Below are 21,300 nucleotides of genomic sequence, written 5' to 3'. Positions count from 1 at the left end.
CTTTCTACAACTGTCTTCCATCTCCCAACTGCATCTCTGGAGCTCAGCCACAGTGATCTTTGGGTTCTTCTTTACCTCTCACCAAGGCTCTTCTCCCCCGATGGCTCAGTTTGGCCGGACGGCCAGCTCTAGGAAGGGTTCTGGTCATCCCAAACATCTTCTATTTAAGGATTATGGAGGCCACTGTGCTCTTAGGAACCATAAGTGCAGTAGAAATGTTTTTGTAACCTTGGCCAGATCTGTGCCTTGCCACAATTCTGTCTGAGCTCTTCAGGCAGTTCATTTGACCTCATAATTCTGATTTGCTCTGACATGCACTGTGAGCTGTAAGGTCTTATATAGACAGGTGTGTGGCTTTTCTAATCAAGTCCAATCAGTATAATCAAACACAGCTGGACTCAAATGAAGGTGTAGAACCATCTCAAGGATGATCAGAAGAAATGGACAGCACCTGAGTTAAAAATATTAGTGTCACCGCAAAGGGACTGAATACTTAGGACAACGTGATATTACAGTTTTTCCTTTTTTAATAATCTGCAAAAATGTAAATTCTGTGTTTTTCTGTCAATATGGGGTGCTGTGTGTACATTAATGAGGAGGAAAAAAATGCACTTTAGTGATTTTAGCAAATGGCTGGAATATAACAAAGTGAAAAATTTAAGGGGGTCTGAAAACTTTCCGTACTTACTGTACATACACACATGCATATACATTTCTAGTATATAGCCCATAGTTTGTAGACGCTACACCTTTTGCGCAGACCAATACCGTATGTATCTTCCTATAACGCGCCCCGGCGTATAGCGCGCAACCCCAACCTAGAAGGAAAATTCCTGAAAAAAAAAAAAAAAAATACTTACAGTTTGGATGCCCCTCGTCGGTGTCTTGCCCGGCGTCCATCGGCGGCTTTGTCAGGTGTCCTTCTGCGGCCATCGTGGTGTCCTACCCGCTGTGTTTGAACCACTCCGCCGACATATACCGAGCGCAGTACACTCGGGTATACATGGGCAGGCTCGGCTCCTCTCACGTAAAGGACGCACAGGACGTGACCGTGAGCGGAGCCGAGCATGCCCGAGCGTACTGCGCTCGGTATTTGTCGGCAGAGTGGTTCAAACACAGCGCGGAAAAGTGGTATCGGCGTATATGGCGCACCCACGATTTTGCCCTGATTTTAAAGGCAAAAAAGTGCGCGGTATACGCCGATAAATATGGTATATGCTTTGTTGGGATTTTTTTGTTACCAAAAACATGTAGCAGAATACATATGGCCTAAATTAATTAAGTAACTTGATTTTTCCAAAAAAAAATAAAAATAAATTTTATGGGATAAATTTTATAGCAGAAAGTAACTTTTTACAAAAAGAAAAAGCTATGTGGGGAAAAAAATACAAATTTTATTTGGGACAGAGTTGCATGAATGCACAATTGTCAAAGTAACGCAATGCCGTATTGTGAAAAAATTACCTGGTCATGGAGGGCAGTAAATCTTCAGGAGTAAAGTGGTTAAAGTGGTATTAAACTGAATACAGACCAACTGCTCTCAAATTTAATTTTTTTGGTGAACCTGCATCTATATCTGTTCATCCACCTATAACTGTTCACATTGTGATGTTTCTTTGTTTTAAATCTTACCAAATTATGGCCCGATTATAAAGCCCCATGCCCACGGACGTTTTTACAGCTCTTTTTATGAGCATTGTTTGCAGCTTAAAAAGGCCTCTCCATGTTAGTCTATGACCTCATGCCCAACATGGTGTTTTTAAGCTGCAAAAAAAAAAAGAGAAAAAAGCAGGACCTGAGGCTCCAGCGCTAGAGCTGTAAAAACATCAAATGCCGGCAAAAGGTGTTAAATGCAATTTAACCAGGCTAAACGCTGTGTTAAGCCTTGTCCGGCATTTGTCTCCCTATGGGAGCCCATTGATTTGAAGTCGCACCAGAAGTTGGATCAAGATGATTTGACTTGCGGTGCGACTTATGCAATGAGAATCTTGAAGGGGAACCCCGTAAAAAAGTTTGCGAGAGGTTCCCCCCAAGACGATACCAGACCCTTCAGTCTGGTATGGATCTTAAAGGGGAACCCCCTCACCAAAAAAAAGACCCATGCCAGACCCCTTATCTGAAGCACGCAGCCCGGCAGGTCAGGAAAGGGGAGGTGAGCGAGCACCCCCCCATGTACCCTACCAGGCCACATGCCCTCAACATGGGGGTTGGTGCTTTGGGGCAGAGGGGGCCCTGCGCCCCCCCCACCAAAGCACCTTGTCCTCGTGTTGAGGACAAGCGCGCCTCTTCCCGACAACCCTTAAGCGGTGGTTGTCGTGGTCTGCGGGCGGTTACTTATCGGAACCTAGAAGCTTCCTTTCACAAGGGGCCCCCCTCAGATCTCTGCCCCCACCCTAGGTGAATGAGTATGGGGTAAATGGTACCCCTACCCATTCACCTAAAAAAAATTGAAAATAAAGTGTCAAAAATAAACACTACACAGGTTTTAAAATATTTTATTAACCCAGCTCCGGCTCTTCTCCCAGCAATGTTTTCTTTTTTGCTGGCTTTTCTCCCACTGTTCTTCCGATGTTGACCACACGATCTCCTGATGTAATGCTGGCTCCACCGTGTATAGGCATAGGGCGGAGCGCCACCCGATGACGCAAGTTTGAGATCACGCCCCTTGTGACATCATTGCCCCATAATGCCCGGGTCATGTCGACACAAAGGGCATGGTCTCAAACTTGTGTCCAGCATTACATCGGAAGATCGCGCACATCGGAAGAACAGTGGGAGGAGACCCAGCAGAAGACCCAGCAAAAGAGCAGGGGGGAGGGGGGGAGGGAGATATGAGATATGAGAGAGAGGGGAGAGAGCGCGCGCTGCCTTAATATTTTAAAAAAAAAAAATGTTTATTTATGACACTTTAGGTGAATGGGTAGGGGTTCCATGTTCATTTCACCTAGGGTGGGGGGCCCCCCTTGTTAAAGGGGGCTTCCAGATTCTGATAAGTCCCCGCCCGCAGACCCCAACAACCACCGGGCAAGGGCTGTCAGGAAGAGGCCCTTGCCCCAAAGTACCAGAAAGTGACCTTGTTTTCCCATTTAGCTCTCCTTCTCTGTAGATCTGTAGCTCTTTACCTCTCATTTTCAGTTTTAGTCTCTCAAACTTTTGTTTACCCCACAATTTGTTTCGCCCTTGCTTTTGCCCTCTCATTACTGCACTCATCACCTCCTAATTCTGCACTGCATACTAGTTCATTATGAAACACCCAAGAACGAAGCCCTGCAGCGGTTCCCGCACACTGCTGGGATGGCTGACATCTTCCTCAGTGTTTCTTCCGGGTTTGTGGCTCCTACCAAAGCCACAAATACATCACTCCCGCGTATGCGCGTCAAAGCCAGTCACGGCACAGGGCCCTGAAAAACGGTACGGGCGGCTGTTCCAGAGCGCATGCACAGATGACGACGGCGTATATAGTAAATATCTCCTAAACGGTGCAAGTTTAGGAGACATTTTTAGTACCCTATAGCAGTGGTCATCAACCCTGTCCTTGGGGCCCACTAACAAGCCAGGTTGTATGCATTACCTCGGGGAGATGCAGACTAGAATACTGCAATCACTGAGCAGCAAATTATATCACCTGTGATGTATTTCAGTTATCTTGCAAACCTGGTTTGTTAGTGGGCCCTGAGGACGGGGTTGATGACCACTGCCCTATAGGTAAGCCTTATTGTAGGCTTACATGTAGGTACAATTAAAAAGGAAGACTTTACCTTCTCCAACATCCAGTTGTATGGTGAAAAGTCAAATGTGTATACTGCTTCTGCTTTGCTAGTCAGCCTGCATAGATAGAAAATGATATATTTTTTTTTACTTAAAAATTGTCCCTAGAACCTACCTTGTAAACTTGCAGTCAGAGGCAATATGGCCAGCACCTCCACACTTTGTGCACAGAGTGGTATTGGTAATAGTACGCGTTTCAGTACTTTGCCAGGGCCGTAATATCCTGCAAAAATAATGGCAGATATCAACTTGAGAGTCAAAACATGTTAAATAATGGCCCTATGTATATATGGCATTTGGATATACACAGATCTTGCAAGGGTAATCAGATCTGCCATGAAGCACAGTACATGTGATTTCTTAAATAAATCTTACCTGTTATCATCTTCCCGCAGAGTACCATTTAGTCGTGCCAACTCTCGCAATTGCATCTTGCGAAGGTCATTCTGATCTTCTGGAGTCTCTATACCTTGTTTGAGAATATTCCGAATCTTATACAAAAAAAAAAAAAACACAAACGTTAAACAAGCATTACCAATAACTTCTGGAGAAGATTTCCAAGAGTGGCTCTATTTGCAATAAAAGTTCTATTAGTCACCCATTACCAAAATTTCACCTGGTGAAAGCCTGATTCCTCTTCAAACCCTCAAAGTGGATGTGAACCCTCCATACACCCAGTGAAGTGAAAACCCATCTCCCTACAAACCCATCTCCCTACATTTATATCTGCTGTCTTCACATTTATACACGGTTTAGAAAGTTGAGATCATTTTAGGGGATTTTCTTTAACCACTTAAGCCCCGGACCAATATGCTGCCAAAGGCGTTTTTACAATTCGGCACTGCGTTGCTTTAACAGACAATTGCGCGGTCGTGCGACGTGGCTCCCAAACAAAATTGACGTCCTTTTTTCCCCCACAAATAGAGCTTTCTTTTGGTGGTATTTGATCACCTCTGCGGTTTTTATTTTTTGCGCTATAAACAAAAATAGAGCGACAAATTTGAAAAAAATTCAATATTTTTTAAATTTTGCTGTAATAAATATCCCCCAAAAACATATATAAAAAAAATGTTTTCCTCAGTTTAGGCCGATACGTATTCTTCTACCTATTTTTGGTAAAAAAAAAATCGCAATAAGCGTTTATAAATTGGTTTGCGCAAAATTTATAGCGTTTACAAAATAGGGGATAGTTTTATTATTTATTTATTTTTTACTACTAATGGCGGCGATCAGCGATTTTTTTCGTGACTGCGGCATTATGGCGGACACTTCGTACAATTTTGACACATTTTTGGGACCATTGTCATTTTCACAGCAAAAAATGCATTTAAATTGCATTGTTTATTGTGAAAATGACAGTTTGGGAGTTAACCACAGGGGGCGCTGTAGGAGTTAGGGTTCACCTAGTGTGTGTTTACAACTGTAGGGGGGTGTGGCTGTAGGACTGACGTCATCGATCGAGTCTCCCTATAAAAGGGATCACTCAATCGATGCAGCGGCCACAGTGAAGCACGGGGAAGCTGTGTTTAAACACGGCTCTCCCCGTTCTTCAGCTCCGGGGAGCGATCGCGACGGAGCGGCTATAAACAAATAGCCGCGCCGTCGTCCCGGAGCGCTCCCCGCGGGAATCCGACCGCCGCATGTAGCGGGGGAGGTCCCGATCGGACCCCCGACCCGCGGAAAGGCAAGGACGTACCTGTACGCCCATTTGCCTGTACGTGCCATTCTGTGGACGTACATATACCTGCGGCGGTCGGCAAGTGGTTAACTGGTTAACACCAACATTTCTGATTGGAGGAAAGACACACACCCCCTCTCATCATAGGCAGAGACTCAGTTGTTTTGTAATAGGACCTGCTCTCTGTTAATCTATTTTAGCAACTTCCACAGACAGAAGATTCAGGCTGCTTTTGTCTAAAAAGTCTGAATTTGTCAGGAGTTAGGCTGATAACAGAAGAACAGTTCAGGAGAGAGCTACAGGACTTAGCTCATTAAAGAGAGATAACAGAATACTGCAGGGATATATGTGCCCAGCTCAAATTTCATGAATCGTGTTTACATCCACTTTAACAGATTAAAATATTCAAAGCAATTCTAACACTGCTTACCTGATCTACAGCTTTCTTGACATTCTCCATGGTATTGGCCGTTACCAAGGCATGAAGCGGCTCATCCTCACCAGGAAGAGTCTGCCCGTCTTTGCGTGCAACCTTTCCTTCCTTCACTGAACCTTTGCCCCGGATCATAATTTTAGCATTACATTCCTTCTCAATGTTTTTCAACGTATTTCCTCTTAAAAAATAAAAAATAAAATTGGCACAATTTTTTTTTTTTAAATAAAATACATTTTAATGGGTTTAGTTTCATACCTTGGACCAATCAGTAAACCCACAAAGTTAATCTCTGGGTACTCATCCTGAGGGATCATAACCTTGTCACTGACTCGTGTGGCAGGTGGCCTGAAAAAAAAAAAAAGTGGAGATGAAAAACTAAAGAACGCAATGGTAGATCATGACAAGAGCCAAAGGGAAAGTTTTATATGTACATGTAGCATAATGAAAAGATCAATATCTGGACATCTAAATATGCACACATGTGTAAAGTATAATTTCTTTAAAACTTTATTACCATTAACTCGCCATGACCAACATTGCAAACATCTATTACAGCCTAAAAATAGGATTTTTGCCATACTTACCTGTAAAATCCTTTTGAGTATATCATGGGACAGTCAGGAGAATATTCACTACCTGCTGGGTTATACTTCCATCTCCATGTGAATGGACACCGATAGACCGGAAGTTATCCCACATATAACCCCTCCCATACAGGAAGCACATCAGTTTTGTAGCAAGCACAGAATCCTCAAAAAAAAAGGGGAGAGACCTCCGTGTCCCATGATGTACACAAAGAAAGGCATTTTACAGGTAACTGATGTAAAAATCCCATTTTCTTTTTCATACATCATGGGACACAGTCAGGCTAATATTCATTACCTGCTGGGACATCCCAGAGTAATAGCCTTGAGGGGAGGGAGACACCCTGCCAAACTGTAGCCATCAGTTTTTATACTGCAGCCTGCAAAACACTACGGCTGAAAGCCGAATCCTTGGCTGCTTTAACATCCACTTGATAAAATGTTGTGAAAGTATGCACTGAAGACCAGGTAGCAGCCTTACAAATCTGAGCCCTCCTTTCCCAGTGGACGCCTTGTACGGAGAAATGCAGCGTCGGGTGGAGCTAAGGACTCTGACGTCATCACACTCCAGCTGGTTCGGCATGATATCCCATGGATAGGAGAAAAAAGTTCGCTAAGGGGAAGGATTTTCTGCTGTGGATCAACTTCCATGTCCGGAGCCTGGTGAATTAACCCCTATGTGCTGAGCCCATTTGATCTCCATAGCAGAGATCCACCTGAGTCGGTAAGCGGCCAATTTATCTACTTTTACCTGATGGAAGCATAAACTGAAGATTTGTATTTCTGCTCCTGTGTTTAATTGAATCTTTGCAGATTTTATTTATTTTATTGCTCCTTTCTTGGATTTCAAAGTTGCTTTTTATTGCTTTTTTTGTTGCCTTTTTTTGGACTTTAAGTGATCACTCAAGATTATATATTATTTTGAAAGTGTGCGGCAATTCTTATTTATATTGTTGTTTTCTCTCATCACTTATTGTATATGAGCGGTATTGTGTTCACACTAGGCCCTTTTTCATATGGTTCACACAATATATATATACACATACACACACTTCTATAGTCGCCTGTTAATGTGATTTAGGTTGCGCATTATTTTCACTTTATTACATTAATTTCTAGTTTACTATTCAGGCTGAGATAACCTGCCTTCCAATTCTCTACTCCCAGGATATGGACTGCGGATCGGCACATGTCCCTCTGCCCAGGCTAGTATGTGGTTCACCTCCTTCAGAGCTGAACGACTGGTACCGCCTTGGTGGTTTATCTATATAAACCACCAAGGTGGTACCAGTCGTTCAGCTCTGAAGGAGGTGAACCACTGCAGTGGCATTGTCAGACTGAACCCCAATAGAACAGTCCTGAAGCGCCACTGTCCAGGAATGTAGGGCCAGACCTACTGCCTGTAATTCCAGGACGTTGATGGGCAGGATCTGCTCTGTCCCTGACCATTTCCCCTGAGCCGTGAGACCTTCTAGAGTCGCTTCCCAGCCTGAGAGACTGGTATCTGTAGTCAGTACCATTTCAAGTTACCGGAAGGATTCTCCCTTTCCCAGGTTCTGATCCTGCAACCACCAGTTTTGGCTTAAGCCTGCCCGAGGAGATAAGCACACATTGGATAATCCAGGGCTTGTCTTCTGTTCCAAGCCGGAACGTTCTGTGCATGCGTGATCCTGGCGAATGCGCGTGGCTGTATTAGCGTATGACGCGAACCTTCGTATGCCCAAATAAAGGCTACTGTGCATGCACTCTTGCAAGCACACGTGTGCCATGGCGAACCAAGCCGAACTGACGTGTCATACAGGTTAAAAAAAAAAAAACAGCCAGAGACAAGCAAAGTACACTTTGCAAGCACCCACAGCTAGTCCAAAACTCCCCCGTATGGTCACCGCACACACTGGTGTCCAGCCTCTAGCTAGCTTGACTGATAAATACAATCACTGGCACACCCCACAATAAGTAAAAAAAGAGGTTTCACTTGCCCTTCCAGGCTCAGGGCAATTTAGAAACCAAGAGCCCAATCTTCACCCTCCAGGGCAGGATCCTGCCACTTGAGGACCTTCAAGGAATGGGTGCCCTTTTCGTGTTAAGGGTCCACTCCCTTGGACCTGTACAGTCCCTGCAGGAATGCCTTAGCGCTGTGGTGTCCAGGATTCCACTTTGCAGGGTCCAGTGCCTAGAGGCTGCATTACAGGCAAACCTTGCAGGATTCTTGAGTCTTCTTTACAAGGTACCATTTATCTAAGCATATAAAGGCTGTGTCAAAGGAATCCGATCGGCCATTCCCTCGATTTAGGAACAGTTTGTGGGTCTAGAGACCTGGAGCTTAGAGAGCTCAAACAGTGTCCATTCACCTGGAGATGAAGAATAACCAAGCAGGTAATTAGCCTGACTGTTTCCCACAATGTATGAATAAGAAATACTCATTTATATTACTCATAAAACTACAAAGCCATGTCCTCAGTCTCCTAATGGTAAACTTTTAAAGCTGAACTCCAGGAATTTAGCCACCATCTAAAATGTGCTTGCTTACTATGGGTTAAAGCATGCCACCTTGTGGACTTTTATTTAGAATCAAGTTTTATTGATCACTGGGGAGAATAACCATAACTACAATTCTGGCGCTCTGACAACTTTCTTACACAGAGCAAGTTGATGTCGATTGCCCATTTTATGCCTCTTAAACACTTTTTATGTATTCCTTGTAAAACATATGCAGATCGGATTGGAGGTAGGACACAAGTTGTCTTACATCTACCACTCCTTAGAGGTTAATGTAGGGTCCAATTGGGTTGGACAGACTGTGTGAAAGAGGCCCAAGGCTGCTTTCACACTGATGCGCTATGGTCTATGGTTCAGTGCAGGTAAAAAGCAAAGAGAGAGGCGCCTCTGAGTGTAGTAACTTAAGACAATTTAATTAATAAAAACAAGAACATGTGGTCATTACACTCACATTTGAGTAGTATAAGGCAGGCATGTAAAGGTTTCTTTTTAGGAAAGGTGAGCTGTCATCCGATGAAGGAACTTCCTTTGCCAGTCAGAGGGAGCGCTGTGCGGGGAGGTCACTGCTTCATCAAGCGATGGGCGTCCATAGGAATGGAGGTGCTTCTCAACCCGAGGTCTGGAGCGCACGTGAGGAGCTGGTGAGGGCGGATGACGTCACTACTGTGCGACACGTTTCTGAGTATCAAAGCAGCGAGTGGATTGGCTGCTTACACTCCTTTGTCAAGCATATCAGAGGAGGGGGAAGGAGCTAATTTTAACTGGTCTGGAGGGAGCGGAGCGGGAGTGGGGCGGGACAGAGCACGTATGTAGTAAAGGCAAATGCAGGGGGGCGTGAACCAGGGAGTGTCAATATGTAAATGAACGATAATGTAGTTAACTCGATGATGAGCGTATAGGGCGGAGGCGAGTGCGGAGGGGTGGAACAGGGGAGTGACACTAATGACTTGGAACAGAGGGGAACGGAGTGAGGGGAGGTGGAGCCGCAAGCTCAATTATAGAATACAGAAATATATATGGAGGCGGAGGGGGGGGGGGGACGGAGCTGTTTAAAATTAAAGATATAAAGTGTAAATGATAACAGTAGTAGTGTTTAAGCCGCAAGTGATGCAGCTTAAACAGGGGGACACTGAACAGATGATAGGCTTAGAACAATGGTTATTGAAGGGAATAGGAAAAAAAGGGAAAAGGGTATAAGGTCCTGGAAAGTTTTGAACTAAAAAATTATATAACTAAAATTTATATATATGTTAGTATGTAGCAGGTTTAGTTGATGAGGAGTGGTGGTTATGGGTAACGTGAAGCACTGATATATACCTTTGTGCACGTATGACCAATGCGAGCTAGAAGTCGCTGGGGAAAAAAAGGGGGGAGATTTAATTAATTAAGGGGAGGGGCGAGTATTGACCGTTGTTCATCCGAAAAAACTTCAACAGGGGCGTACATCTGACCCCCACTCCGCCCCTGTTGAAGTCTTTTCGGACGAAACCGGTCGGGCACATACACTGGTCCACAGCACTTCCTACTGTGAAATTTGTGTATGAATTGATGACATTTACCTTTATTTTGGATGTGGTGTTTGAGATGAAAAAAAATTTTTTTTTTTTATTTGACATTTTTGATTTAGTGTCTGGACTTTTGCATTTTATGAATTCAATTTTAAGCTTTTTTAAACTGAGTTCTTCTTTGGTTTTCCTATTTTTCCCTCATGCTTGGAGCCCATTGGGTCCATTACTATCCGATTTTGCTTTCCCCACTGTCCTCACCTGGAACTGGAGCAGAGTGAGTCACCTGGAAGTTGATTCATACAGCTTTCTGTCGAAGAGATCACCAGTCCAATAGAAGCGGGGAGCGTTACAACAGCAGTGACCAGATGGGGCAATCGGCCTTCCATGCATGCATGCATGACCCACCGCCTTACGATGTAGTTTGGGTCCACCCTATTCGGTAAGGGTATTCCATCGGATTGTCTCTGGGGGGATCACGTTTCCTTGAAGGGAAACCTTCCATGTTGATTCTACTAAGATTACTTGACCATTTGGATTCGTTTCACCTTTATGGACACATATATATGCCATGTATATTAAGTTGTGAATCACATATTCACTTTGATATGGTTGAATTTGTTTCACTCCACTTCAGTATATAGAACTCTTGTTGTAGGAGATCCTGTTATAGGCGCTGCACTTTTATTTACCCAGTTGGTTACAATTATCCTTTTGTTGTGTTGGCTGCCCACTAGAGATATTTTAGGGAAGCGCAGAATTTACTTCATTTGCGGACATATGTCCGTGATCACATGAACCAATTTATACACTTAACGGGATTCCACTCTTTTCGCTTATATCGAGAAAACAAACAAACAAAAAAAAAAAAACGAAGTCGTGAATATATACCACCAAAAGAAAGCTCTATTTGTGCAAGCAAAATGATAAAAAAAATATTTGGGTACAGGTACCATGACCGCGCAATTGTCATTGAAAATGCGAGTGTGCTAAAAGCCGGAAATTGGCCCGGGAAGGAAGGGGCGAAAGTGCCCAGTATTGATGTGGTTAAATACTAAATAGCCAGTACAAAATTAAAATGTATACCACCCTCTACCATTCAGGCAAACAAAATAGAGAGTTATAACTTCTCCTACTGGAGGACTTTGTGGGATTAACAGAAACCTGGTTGAACAGCTCACATGACAGGGCTCTGCAAGCATCCAATGGTGCACCTTGTTCTAGTGGGACAAGATTGGTAAAAAAAGGTGGTTAGTAAATCAAAAACAATCTGAAAGATTGTGGGAGCCTTTATAGCTAGTGCCAGGGGGTGGCTATTGAGGCTGGAGTCCCAAATCTGGGGCCCAAAGCCTCAAGTCCAGGGCAAGCCCTACAGTGAGAATCAGGTCCGGACTGGCCATAGGGCAGACCGTGCATATGCCCTGTGGGCCGCGGCGGCCCGCAAGTCAGGTCTCCCCCCAGTGCACTCTCAGCTGCGAGTCAGAGCCGCACTTGTGTGACAGTGACACCCGTCAGCACATCAGGGGGCCGGGAACCGCAACAATTTCCTTCTCTCTGGACCGGTGGCCGCGGCTCTGATGATCAGATTAGTCTTGGCCGTCTCACACAGCCCAGCAGAGTGAAACCGCCTCCCCCTCCTCCTTTATGTCTACACAGGGGGAGGGGATCCGACATGCAGGCCCGCGCTGATCTGAGGTACATTATGGGTCTGAAGGGCAGTTTCTGTACTGTAGGGGTTCTGTACTGTAGGGAGGGGGTCTGCACTGTAGGGAGGTCTGTGTAACAAACTGTGGGGGCTGAGTAATGTAAAGGTTCCAGAGGTGCAGGGTGACGTGTATTGGAAACGGGTCCAGGGGTGCCGTGTATTGGAAACGGGTCCAGGGGTGCCGTGTAATGGAAACGGGTCCAGGGGTGCCGTGTAATGGAAACGGGTCCAGGGGTGCCGTGTAATGGAAACGGGTCCAGGGGTGCCGTGTAATGGAAACGGGTCCAGGGGTGCCGTGTAATGGAAACGGGTCCAGGGGTGCCGTGTAATGGAAACGGGTCCAGGGGTGCCGTGTAATGGAAACGGGTCCAGGGGTGCCGTGTAATGGAAACGGGTCCAGGGGTGCCGTGTAATGGAAACGGGTCCAGGGGTGCCGTGTAATGGAAACGGGTCCAGGGGTGCCGTGTAATGGAAACGGGTCCAGGGGTGCCGTGTAATGGAAACGGGTCCAGGGGTGCCGTGTAATGGAAACGGGTCCAGGGGTGCCGTGTAATGGAAACGGGTCCAGGGGTGCCGTGTAATGGAAACGGGTCCAGGGGTGCCGTGTAATGGAAACGGGTCCAGGGGTGCCGTGTAATGGAAACGGGTCCAGGGGTGCCGTGTAATGGAAACGGGTCCAGGGGTGCCGTGTAATGGAAACGGGTCCAGGGGTGCCGTGTAATGGAAACGGGTCCAGGGGTGCCGTGTAATGGAAACGGGTCCAGGGGTGCCGTGTAATGGAAACGGGTCCAGGGGTGCCGTGTAATGGAAACGGGTCCAGGGGTGCCGTGTAATGGAAACGGGTCCAGGGGTGCCGTGTAATGGAAACGGGTCCAGGGGTGCCGTGTAATGGAAACGGGTCCAGGGGTGCCGTGTAATGGAAACGGGTCCAGGGGTGCCGTGTAATGGAAACGGGTCCAGGGGTGCCGTGTAATGGAAACGGGTCCAGGGGTGCCGTGTAATGGAAACGGGTCCAGGGGTGCCGTGTAATGGAAACGGGTCCAGGGGTGCCGTGTAATGGAAACGGGTCCAGGGGTGCGTGTAATGGAAACGGGTCCAGGGGTGCCGTGTAATGGAAACGGGTCCAGGGGTGCCGGGTGCTGTGTAATGTAAAAGGGTCCAGGGTACTGTATAATGTAAAGGGGTCCAGGGCACTATGTAATGTAAAGGGGTCCAGGGCACTGTGTAATGTAAAGGGGTCCAGGGCACTGTGTAATGTAAAAGGGTGCTGTGCAATGTAAAAGGGTGCAGGGTGCTGTGCAATGTAAAAGGGTCCAGAGGTACAAGGTGCTGGAACCTCACATCCCATCATTAACCACCGCGGCAAAGAGTGTTGTGTGGTATGCTCTTGGAGGTTTTGGAACCCATGCCAATTTATTTAAAATTTGGTCTGGAGTTCCCCCTCAAGATTCATACCAAATACCAGCTCTGTGGGAGGGAGGGGTTTGCCTTAGAGCCGGTTCACACTGGGGCGACTGCCTGTAAAGTTGCCTCACTATGAACGGGGATCCGACTTGGAGGCGACTTCTATTGAAATCAATAGGTACAAGTCACCTAGAAGTCGGATTGAAGTAGTACAGGAACCTTTTTTGAAGTCGGAGCGACTGCAGTAGTGTGCATTAAGAGAGCTCCATTCACTTACATTGATTTCTTCATGCAGCGCGACTTGAGGAGACTTGAAGTCGGATCCAAAGTCGAACCTGTGCGAATGGGCTCTTAATTGCACTCTTTACTGTACAAGACAAAATGGGACCAAATATTCACAACCACCACTTATTACAAATATAACTAAAGTTGAACATGAGTGGCAAAATGAAAAAAAAAAAAAATTGGATTTTAGGGTATTATCCTCCTCCTAGGACATGGGTCTTCAATCTACGGCCCTCCAGTTGTTCAGGAACTGCAATTCCCACCATGCCTAGTCATGTCGGTGATTGTCAGTGTGTTACAATGCCTCATGGGATGTGTAGTTCTACAACAGCTGGAGGGCCGCAGTTTGAGGAACCCTGTCCTAGGAGATTGACTAGGCAGAAAAAGAGCATGTTATGTGTTAAAACACATCATACAGTACAGTGGCTCCCCTGGGTACATCCCCCCCTCTCTGCATCTGCAGCCTCAGTTCGTCAACAAGCAGTACAAAGGAGGGGTGGGTGCCTTGTCCGTCCATAAACTCAAAGAAATGGATTTTACGGTGAGTACAAAAATCTTATTTTCTCTTCCGTTCATAGCCGCACACAGCAGCATCTTGACCTTAGGGACGTCCCCAAGCAGTGTCAAAAGAACGAGGGGTGGGAAAACACAGAAAACCAACATCACCCCAAACAAACCAGAGCTCAACGGAGGAACTACAACCTTAAACAGCCGCCTGCAAAACCTTGCGGCCGAAGGAAGCATCCGAAGATGCACTCACATCAACCTTGTAAAACTTCGAGAAGGTGTGGACCGACGACCAGGTCGCTGCCTTACACACCTGTAAAACAGACGCTTGATGGCGGAAAGCCCAAGAAGCACCAATTGCCCTGGTCAAATGCGCCGTAACCGGAAAGGGGGGCGCCCGCCCCTTTAGAGCATTGGCCAGAAGCACGACCTGCCTGATCCACCTGGAAATGGTGGCTGACCAGACCGCCAGACCCTTCTTAGGACCAGTCACCGACATGAACAGTGAATCCGACCTCCGAAACTGAGCCGTAGCAGACAGGTACACGCGCAGGGCTCGAACTGCAGCCTCTTTTGGATTCGCCGGCCGAGGACACAAGGATGGAAGAACAATGTCCTCATCAATGTGAAAGGCCGAAACAACCTTAGGCAGGAACGACGGCTGCGGACGCTGCACCACCTTATCTCTGTGGATGACCAAATAGGGAGCCTTGCAAGACAAGGCCGCCAATTCAGAAACCCGCCTGACCAATGTAATTGCCACCAGAAAAAACACCTTCTGGGAAAGCGTTAATAAGGGAATCGCCCTAATGTTCTCAAACGGGGGCTTCTGGAGGACCGAGAGGACTAAATTTAAGTCCCACGGAGGCAGTGGAGGACGCACCGGAGGGGCCACATGCCGAACTCCCTACACAAACGTACGCACCAGAGAGTGCACCAAGGGTCGCTGAAAGAAAACCGCCAAGGCCGAAATCTGCCCCTTAACCGTACTTAAGGCGAGTGCCTGGTCCACTCCACGCTGTAAAAACAGCAGAATCCATGACATAGCATATGCACGGGGGTGCCAATTCATCTCCTCACACAGAGATGCAAGCCTTCCACGTACAATGGTAAATATTCCGGGAAGTAGATTTCCGCACCCGCAGCATGGTAGAGATCACCAATTCCGACAGACCTGGGTCCCTCGGCACCTGGCTTTCAATAGCCATGCCGTCAAAGCCAACGACTGTAAATCAGGATGAAGGATAGGACCCTGCGACAGAAGATCCTCTCGCAGTGGCAGGCGCCAAGGAACATCTGCCACCAGATGCACCAGATCTGCGTACCAGGTACGGCGAGGCCAATCTGGAGCAATTAGGATCGTTGGTATCCCCTCGGCTTCCACTCTGCGGAGCAGAAGAGGAAGAAGCTTCAGAGGAGGAAAGGCATAGATTAGGCGATCGTGACCCCACGGCGCCACCAACGCGTCGGCCCACAGGTCTTTTGACCTGGCCACGAACCTCAACACCTTTCGATTGAGTCGCGACGCCAGGAGATCCACGGCTGCGTGCCCCATTTTAGACAGACTCTGAAATACGTCCAAGTGTAGCGCTTGGCGACTTAGACAGTCCGCCTGCCAGTTCTGTACGCCCGGAATGTACACGGCCGACAGAGCCGAAACGTTCTGTTCGGCCCACCGGAGGATGTGAGCGACTTCCGCCACTGCAGCCGAGCTTCGTGTGCCCCCCCTGATGATTGACATAAGCCACAGTCGTGGCGTTGTCTGACTGAATCCTGACCGGGCGCCCCCGCAGTCTTAAACCACTTGGAAAGGCACAGCCCGGAGTTCCAGGACATTGATCGGCAGTCAAAATTCTCCCCGAGTCCAGCGCCCCTGTTTTGTAAAGAAAAAGTAATGCCAATATCTGCAGCTGCCATTATATCAGTGCCGATGCAGATAGTGGGACATGTGGGGGGGGGGGGGGGGGGAGACAACTGCACTACAGCACTAAAATGATTTGGGGAGCCACGTCATCTGCTGGTGTTGGTCCATGGTGTTTTATCAAGGTGAAAGTCAGCACCGCCTTCAACCAGGAAATTCTGGAGCACTTCATGCATCCCTCTGCTGACCAAGCTTTATAGATATCCCGATTTCATTTTCCAGCAGGGCTTGGCCCACACTGCCAAAAGTACCAATACCTGGTTTAAAAGAATCTGCGTGGGTTTTTTTTAAAAGAGGAAGATGAGACACATCAAACCCAACAATGCAGATGAGCTGAAAGCCACCATCAAAAGTAACCTGGGCTTCCATAACATCTCAGCAGTGCCACAGGTTGATCGCCTCCATGCCATGTCGCATTGATGCAAGTAATTCATGCAAAAAGGTGCCCCGACCAATTGAGTGCATACAGTACATTGACATACCTTTCAGAAAGACAATGTATTAAAAAAATATATATATATATTTATTGGTCTTATGCAATATTCAAATTTTTCTGAGCTACGGAATATGGGATTTCACTAGCTGTAAGCAATAATCAAAATGAAAAGAAAAACGCTTGAAATAGAAAACTGCGTGCAACGCATCTATATAAGATATAGGACTTTCACTTTTTGAATTACTTAAATAAATTAACTGATATTCATTTTTTTAGAGAGATAATAGGATTTTTGTACTCCCCGTAAAATCCTTTTCTCTGAAGTCCATGGACGGACAGAGCTTTCTTATACTCTTGACTTGTAGGATTATGTTCCGTCTATTAGAGGACTAGGAAAACATGTTAATGGTTAAAACATGTAAACTTTAGCAAAGCTGAAATAGCCCCGCCCAGGGGGCGGTCCCTCTGGTCATAACCCCTCACACTGCCCTGAGCAGCTCAGTCAAAAAGCAGTACAAAAAAAAAAAAGGGGGGGGTGGGTGCTGTGTCTGTCCATGGACTTCAGAGAAATGGATTTTACGGCGAGTACAAAAATCCTATTTTCTCTTATGCCCATGGACGGACACAGCTTCCTTATACTCTTAACTGTAGGGACGTCCCCAAGCAGTGTCAGAAACGAGGGGTGGGAACAGCAAACAACAAACTTCACCCCAACACACTAGAGCTCCTCAACTGAGGAGATGCAACCTTAAACTGCCACATGCAAAACTTTGCGGCCGAAGCAGGTATCCGAAGATGCATTAACATCAACCTTGTAAAACTTGGTGAAAGTGTGAACGGACGACCAGGTCGCCGCCTTACAAGCGTCTGTGAGACAGACGCTTGATGTCGGAAAGCCCAGGAAGCAACAAACGCCCTGGTCGAATGCACCGTGACAGGAAAAGGAGGTGCCCACCCTTTCAGGGCGCAAGCCTGAATCACGATCTGTCTGATCCACCGAGAAATGGTGGCTGACGAGACCGCCAGGCCTTTCTTTGGACCAGACACAGCCTCCTTGGGATGTGACGGCCGAGGACACAAGGATGGAAGTACAATGTCCTCATTCAGATGAAAGGCCGAAACCACCTTTGGAAGAAAAGAGGGATGTGGGCTTAGCACCGCTTTATCCCTATAGAGGACCAAGTGGGGGGACTTGCAAGACAAAGCCGCCAACTCAGAAACCCGTCTGACAGACGTAATGGCCACTACAATGGCAACTTTTTGAGAGAACTTCGAGAGGAATTTCTCCAATGTTCTCAAAAGGAGGTTTCTGAAGCACAGAGAGCACCAGGTTCAAATCCCACGGAGGTAGTAGTGGTCGAACCGGAGGAGTGACATGCCGAACCCCTTGAACAAACGTACTCACCAGTGAGTGGGATGCCAAGGGTTGTTGAAAGAAAAACAGTCAAAGCTGAAATCTGCCCCTTAATGATGCCCAGGGCAAGCTTCTGATCTACACCCTGCTGTAAAAACAGCAGGATCCTAGAAACATAATATGTGCATGGATGCCACCCCATCTCTTCACACAGAGATGTAGGCCTTCCACGTGCGATGGTAAATCTTCCGAGAAGATGACTTCTGTGCCCTCAGCATGGTGGAAATAACCAAATCCGACAGGCCTCGGTCTCAGCGCCTGTCTTTCAACAGCTATGCCGTTAAAGCCAGCGACTAAAACTGGATGAAGAATGGGACCTTGCGAGAGAAGGTCCTGCAGCATTGGCAGTCGCCAAGGAGCATCCGCCACCAGGCGTATTAGGTCCCAAAGTACCAAGGACGCCAAAGCCAATCTGGGGCAATTAGGATCATTGGGATCCCATTGGATTCCGCTCTGTGGAGCGGACAAGGAAGCAGTTTCAGTGGGGGAAATGCATATATCAGCCGATACTGTCCCCATGGGGTCACCAACGCGTCTGCCCAAGGATCTTTTTTTTTTTTTTTTCAAAAAGCTTTATTGTAAATATATTGAAAAATACAAGGTCATGAAAGAGTGAGTGCAAGGCCAAAGAGCACAGGCACACATTGAAATATCTGAATACAACATGAGAATTTATATACAGAACATTTTACACGTCGATGTACATATACTGATACATGACTCAACTGACATAACAGTAAACCTGAGACACAATTGTAATGTGGTAATGCTACGGTCTAAAGGGAGACCGAGGAAAAGCGATCTTGAAAGCAGAGAGCAAGAAAAAGAAGAAAAGGAAAAAAACAAATACACAATAAAGAGATAAAAGAAAAAGGTCAGTCTTGGAGTCTGAAAAGAAACCATGGGTTCCATTTGGCATCAAACTAAGGCAGCGAATCATACAGGGTATGGAAAAAAAATTCAGAGAGCATCATTTGGTCTACCCTAGTCAGTATTAACGAGAAAGGGACCACGTCCGTCTTCCAGCAAAGGGCAATAGCCCACAACATGGCAAGGCAGATCGAGTGAATGAGCCCAACCGTGGGAATTGGTACTTCTGTGATTTTGTCAAAAAGACGACAGTGAGTATGCTTGAGATCTACGTGTTCCCCTGCGAGGGTGTCAATCAGTTTCAGTGCCTCCACCCAGGTGGGTTTTAGCTTGGGACATTCCCATAACAAATAGATAAGAGCCTGGCTCCCCACAACCCCTAAAACAAGACTGGGAAACGTGTGGGAACATACTGTGTAGACGCATAGGGGTGTAATACAAGCGGGTTAACAGTTTAATTGCGGTTTCCCTGACTGAGGGAGAGTGCATTTGCGCATATTGATCAAGCAGGACTGCCAGTCCAAGTCATTTGTGTCTAACTGCAACTCCCGTTCCCATTGGGATCTATATTTCAACTCAGTAGACTGAAGAGCTGCAACCATCATGATATAGATCCCTGATATTAGACCCTTGCCCCTAGGTGCTGAACTGCACAAAGTCTCAAAGTCAGAAGGACGGTCCATGCCCAAGGATCTTTTGACCTGGCCACGAACCTCAACACCTTTCGATTGAGTCGATAAGCCAGGAGATCCATGTCTAGCTCGCCCCATTTTAGGCAAAGGAGGCGGAACACATCCGGGTGTAGTGACCATTCTCCTTGCCAGTTTTCTACACCCGGAATGTACAAGGCCGATAGAGCCGGCACACACTGTTCCGCCCACCTCAGCATGTTAGCGACCTCCAACGCTGCAGCCGAGCTTCTTGTTCCTCCCTGATTGTTGACATACGCCACTGCCGTGGCGTTGTCCGACTGGATCCTGAAGTGGAATTGAGCAAACTGCACTGCCTCGAAGGAGGCTACCATGAGACCCAGGTCTCGCATGCAAAAGCACAGCGACGACCACCTGCGGGACGCCAACAGCTTCACCGCCTCTGAAGAGTCTGCAATTTTTTTTAAAGGGAGAAAAACTCTGAGGAGTCCAGAATCAAACCCAGATACGTCAAGCGCTGAGTCTGTACCAACATCGACTTCCGGAAGTTCAGCACCCAGCCAAATTTTTGGAGGCACTGACTGCCAATCGCCACATCCTCCTCTAATTCTGAGCTTGAAGCAGCTCTCAGAAGCAGAAAGTCTAAGTAGCCCACAATAGCAATTCCTCGCTGTTTCAGCAAGGCCAAAATCGGACCAAGCACCTTTGTGAAAACCCTTGGGGCTGATGCCAGGGCAAAAGGAAGAGCCACTAATCGATAGTGGCCTTCCCCGACCGCAAAGCGCAGGAACCTCTGATGCCCGACATATATGGCGACATGCAAGTATGCGTCCCTGATGTCCAAGGACACCAGAAAATCCCCCGTATGAAGTGCAGCGTTCACAGAGCGAACTGATTCCATCCTGAACTTCCGAACCCTTACGTCAAAGTCATTGAGAGCCTCAAGGTCCAGGATTGGGTGGACTCTGACCTTCTTTGGGACCACAGATTAGAGTAGAAACCTTGAAACCTTTCCTGCAGTGGCACAGGTATGATTACCCCGCAGCTCAACAAGTCCTGCACTGCCCCAAACGGAGTCCTGACGAGCCGGAAGGAGAGGAATGTTTGAGGGAAAGAATCTGTTTGATGGACGAGAAAAACTCTTGTACCCTGATGAAACCACTTCGCAAACCCACTGGTCGAAAATCAGGGAGGTCCACCGAGCCGCATACTCGTGCAGACGTCCCCCCCCCACCCAAAAGTTGGGTGGAGGCAAACCTTCATGCACTCGCAGATTTGTTCGTAGGCTTGCTTGGCTTGCAAACCCAGGGAAGTTTTTTCCCCCCAGCAGGCCCTATATGTTGGTCTGAGGATGCTTACCTGTGGGACCTGACTGAAGAAAATACAGTTTTCGCGTGGAAAAAGAGGGCCCCGGCCTGCAGGGTGGCTCTTTTCCTTTCCTGGACTGGGGGAGGAGCGTGCTCTTACCCCCGTGGCATCCTTTATGATGTTGTCCAGGGAGGAACCAAATAGCCTCCCGCCCCGGAAAGGCAAATCTGTCAGAGCCTTCTTGGAATTCTGGTCTGCTAACAACCGGGGGAGATTCCTACTTTTTTTTTTTTTTTTTAAAGGCTCTCCTCAAAGGGGTAACAGACTGCC

At 47.0% G+C, this 21,300-nt stretch overlaps 1 protein-coding gene across 3 annotated transcripts in view; it reads right to left on the bottom strand.

The window, feature by feature from the left end:
* The window catches only part of SF1 (splicing factor 1), a 241,936-nt gene that overhangs the window by 44,116 nt on the left and 176,520 nt on the right, over positions 1 to 21,300 (bottom strand). For all 3 annotated transcript variants that reach the window (XM_040328777.1, XM_040328778.1, XM_040328779.1), the window contains 4 exons: positions 6,138 to 6,227; positions 5,877 to 6,060; positions 4,144 to 4,259; positions 3,884 to 3,991 (listed from right to left, as the gene is read on the bottom strand). In XM_040328777.1, the coding sequence (XP_040184711.1) occupies positions 3,884 to 3,991; positions 4,144 to 4,259; positions 5,877 to 6,060; positions 6,138 to 6,227 (498 nt within the window). The remainder of the gene's footprint in view (positions 1 to 3,883; positions 3,992 to 4,143; positions 4,260 to 5,876; positions 6,061 to 6,137; positions 6,228 to 21,300) is intronic.

Source organism: Rana temporaria, chromosome 11, assembly GCF_905171775.1.
Source record: "Rana temporaria chromosome 11, aRanTem1.1, whole genome shotgun sequence".
Classification (NCBI taxonomy): Eukaryota; Metazoa; Chordata; class Amphibia; order Anura; family Ranidae; genus Rana; species Rana temporaria.
Note: the sequence above shows the minus strand (reverse complement) of the source record. Positions and strands in the feature narration are given on the sequence as shown.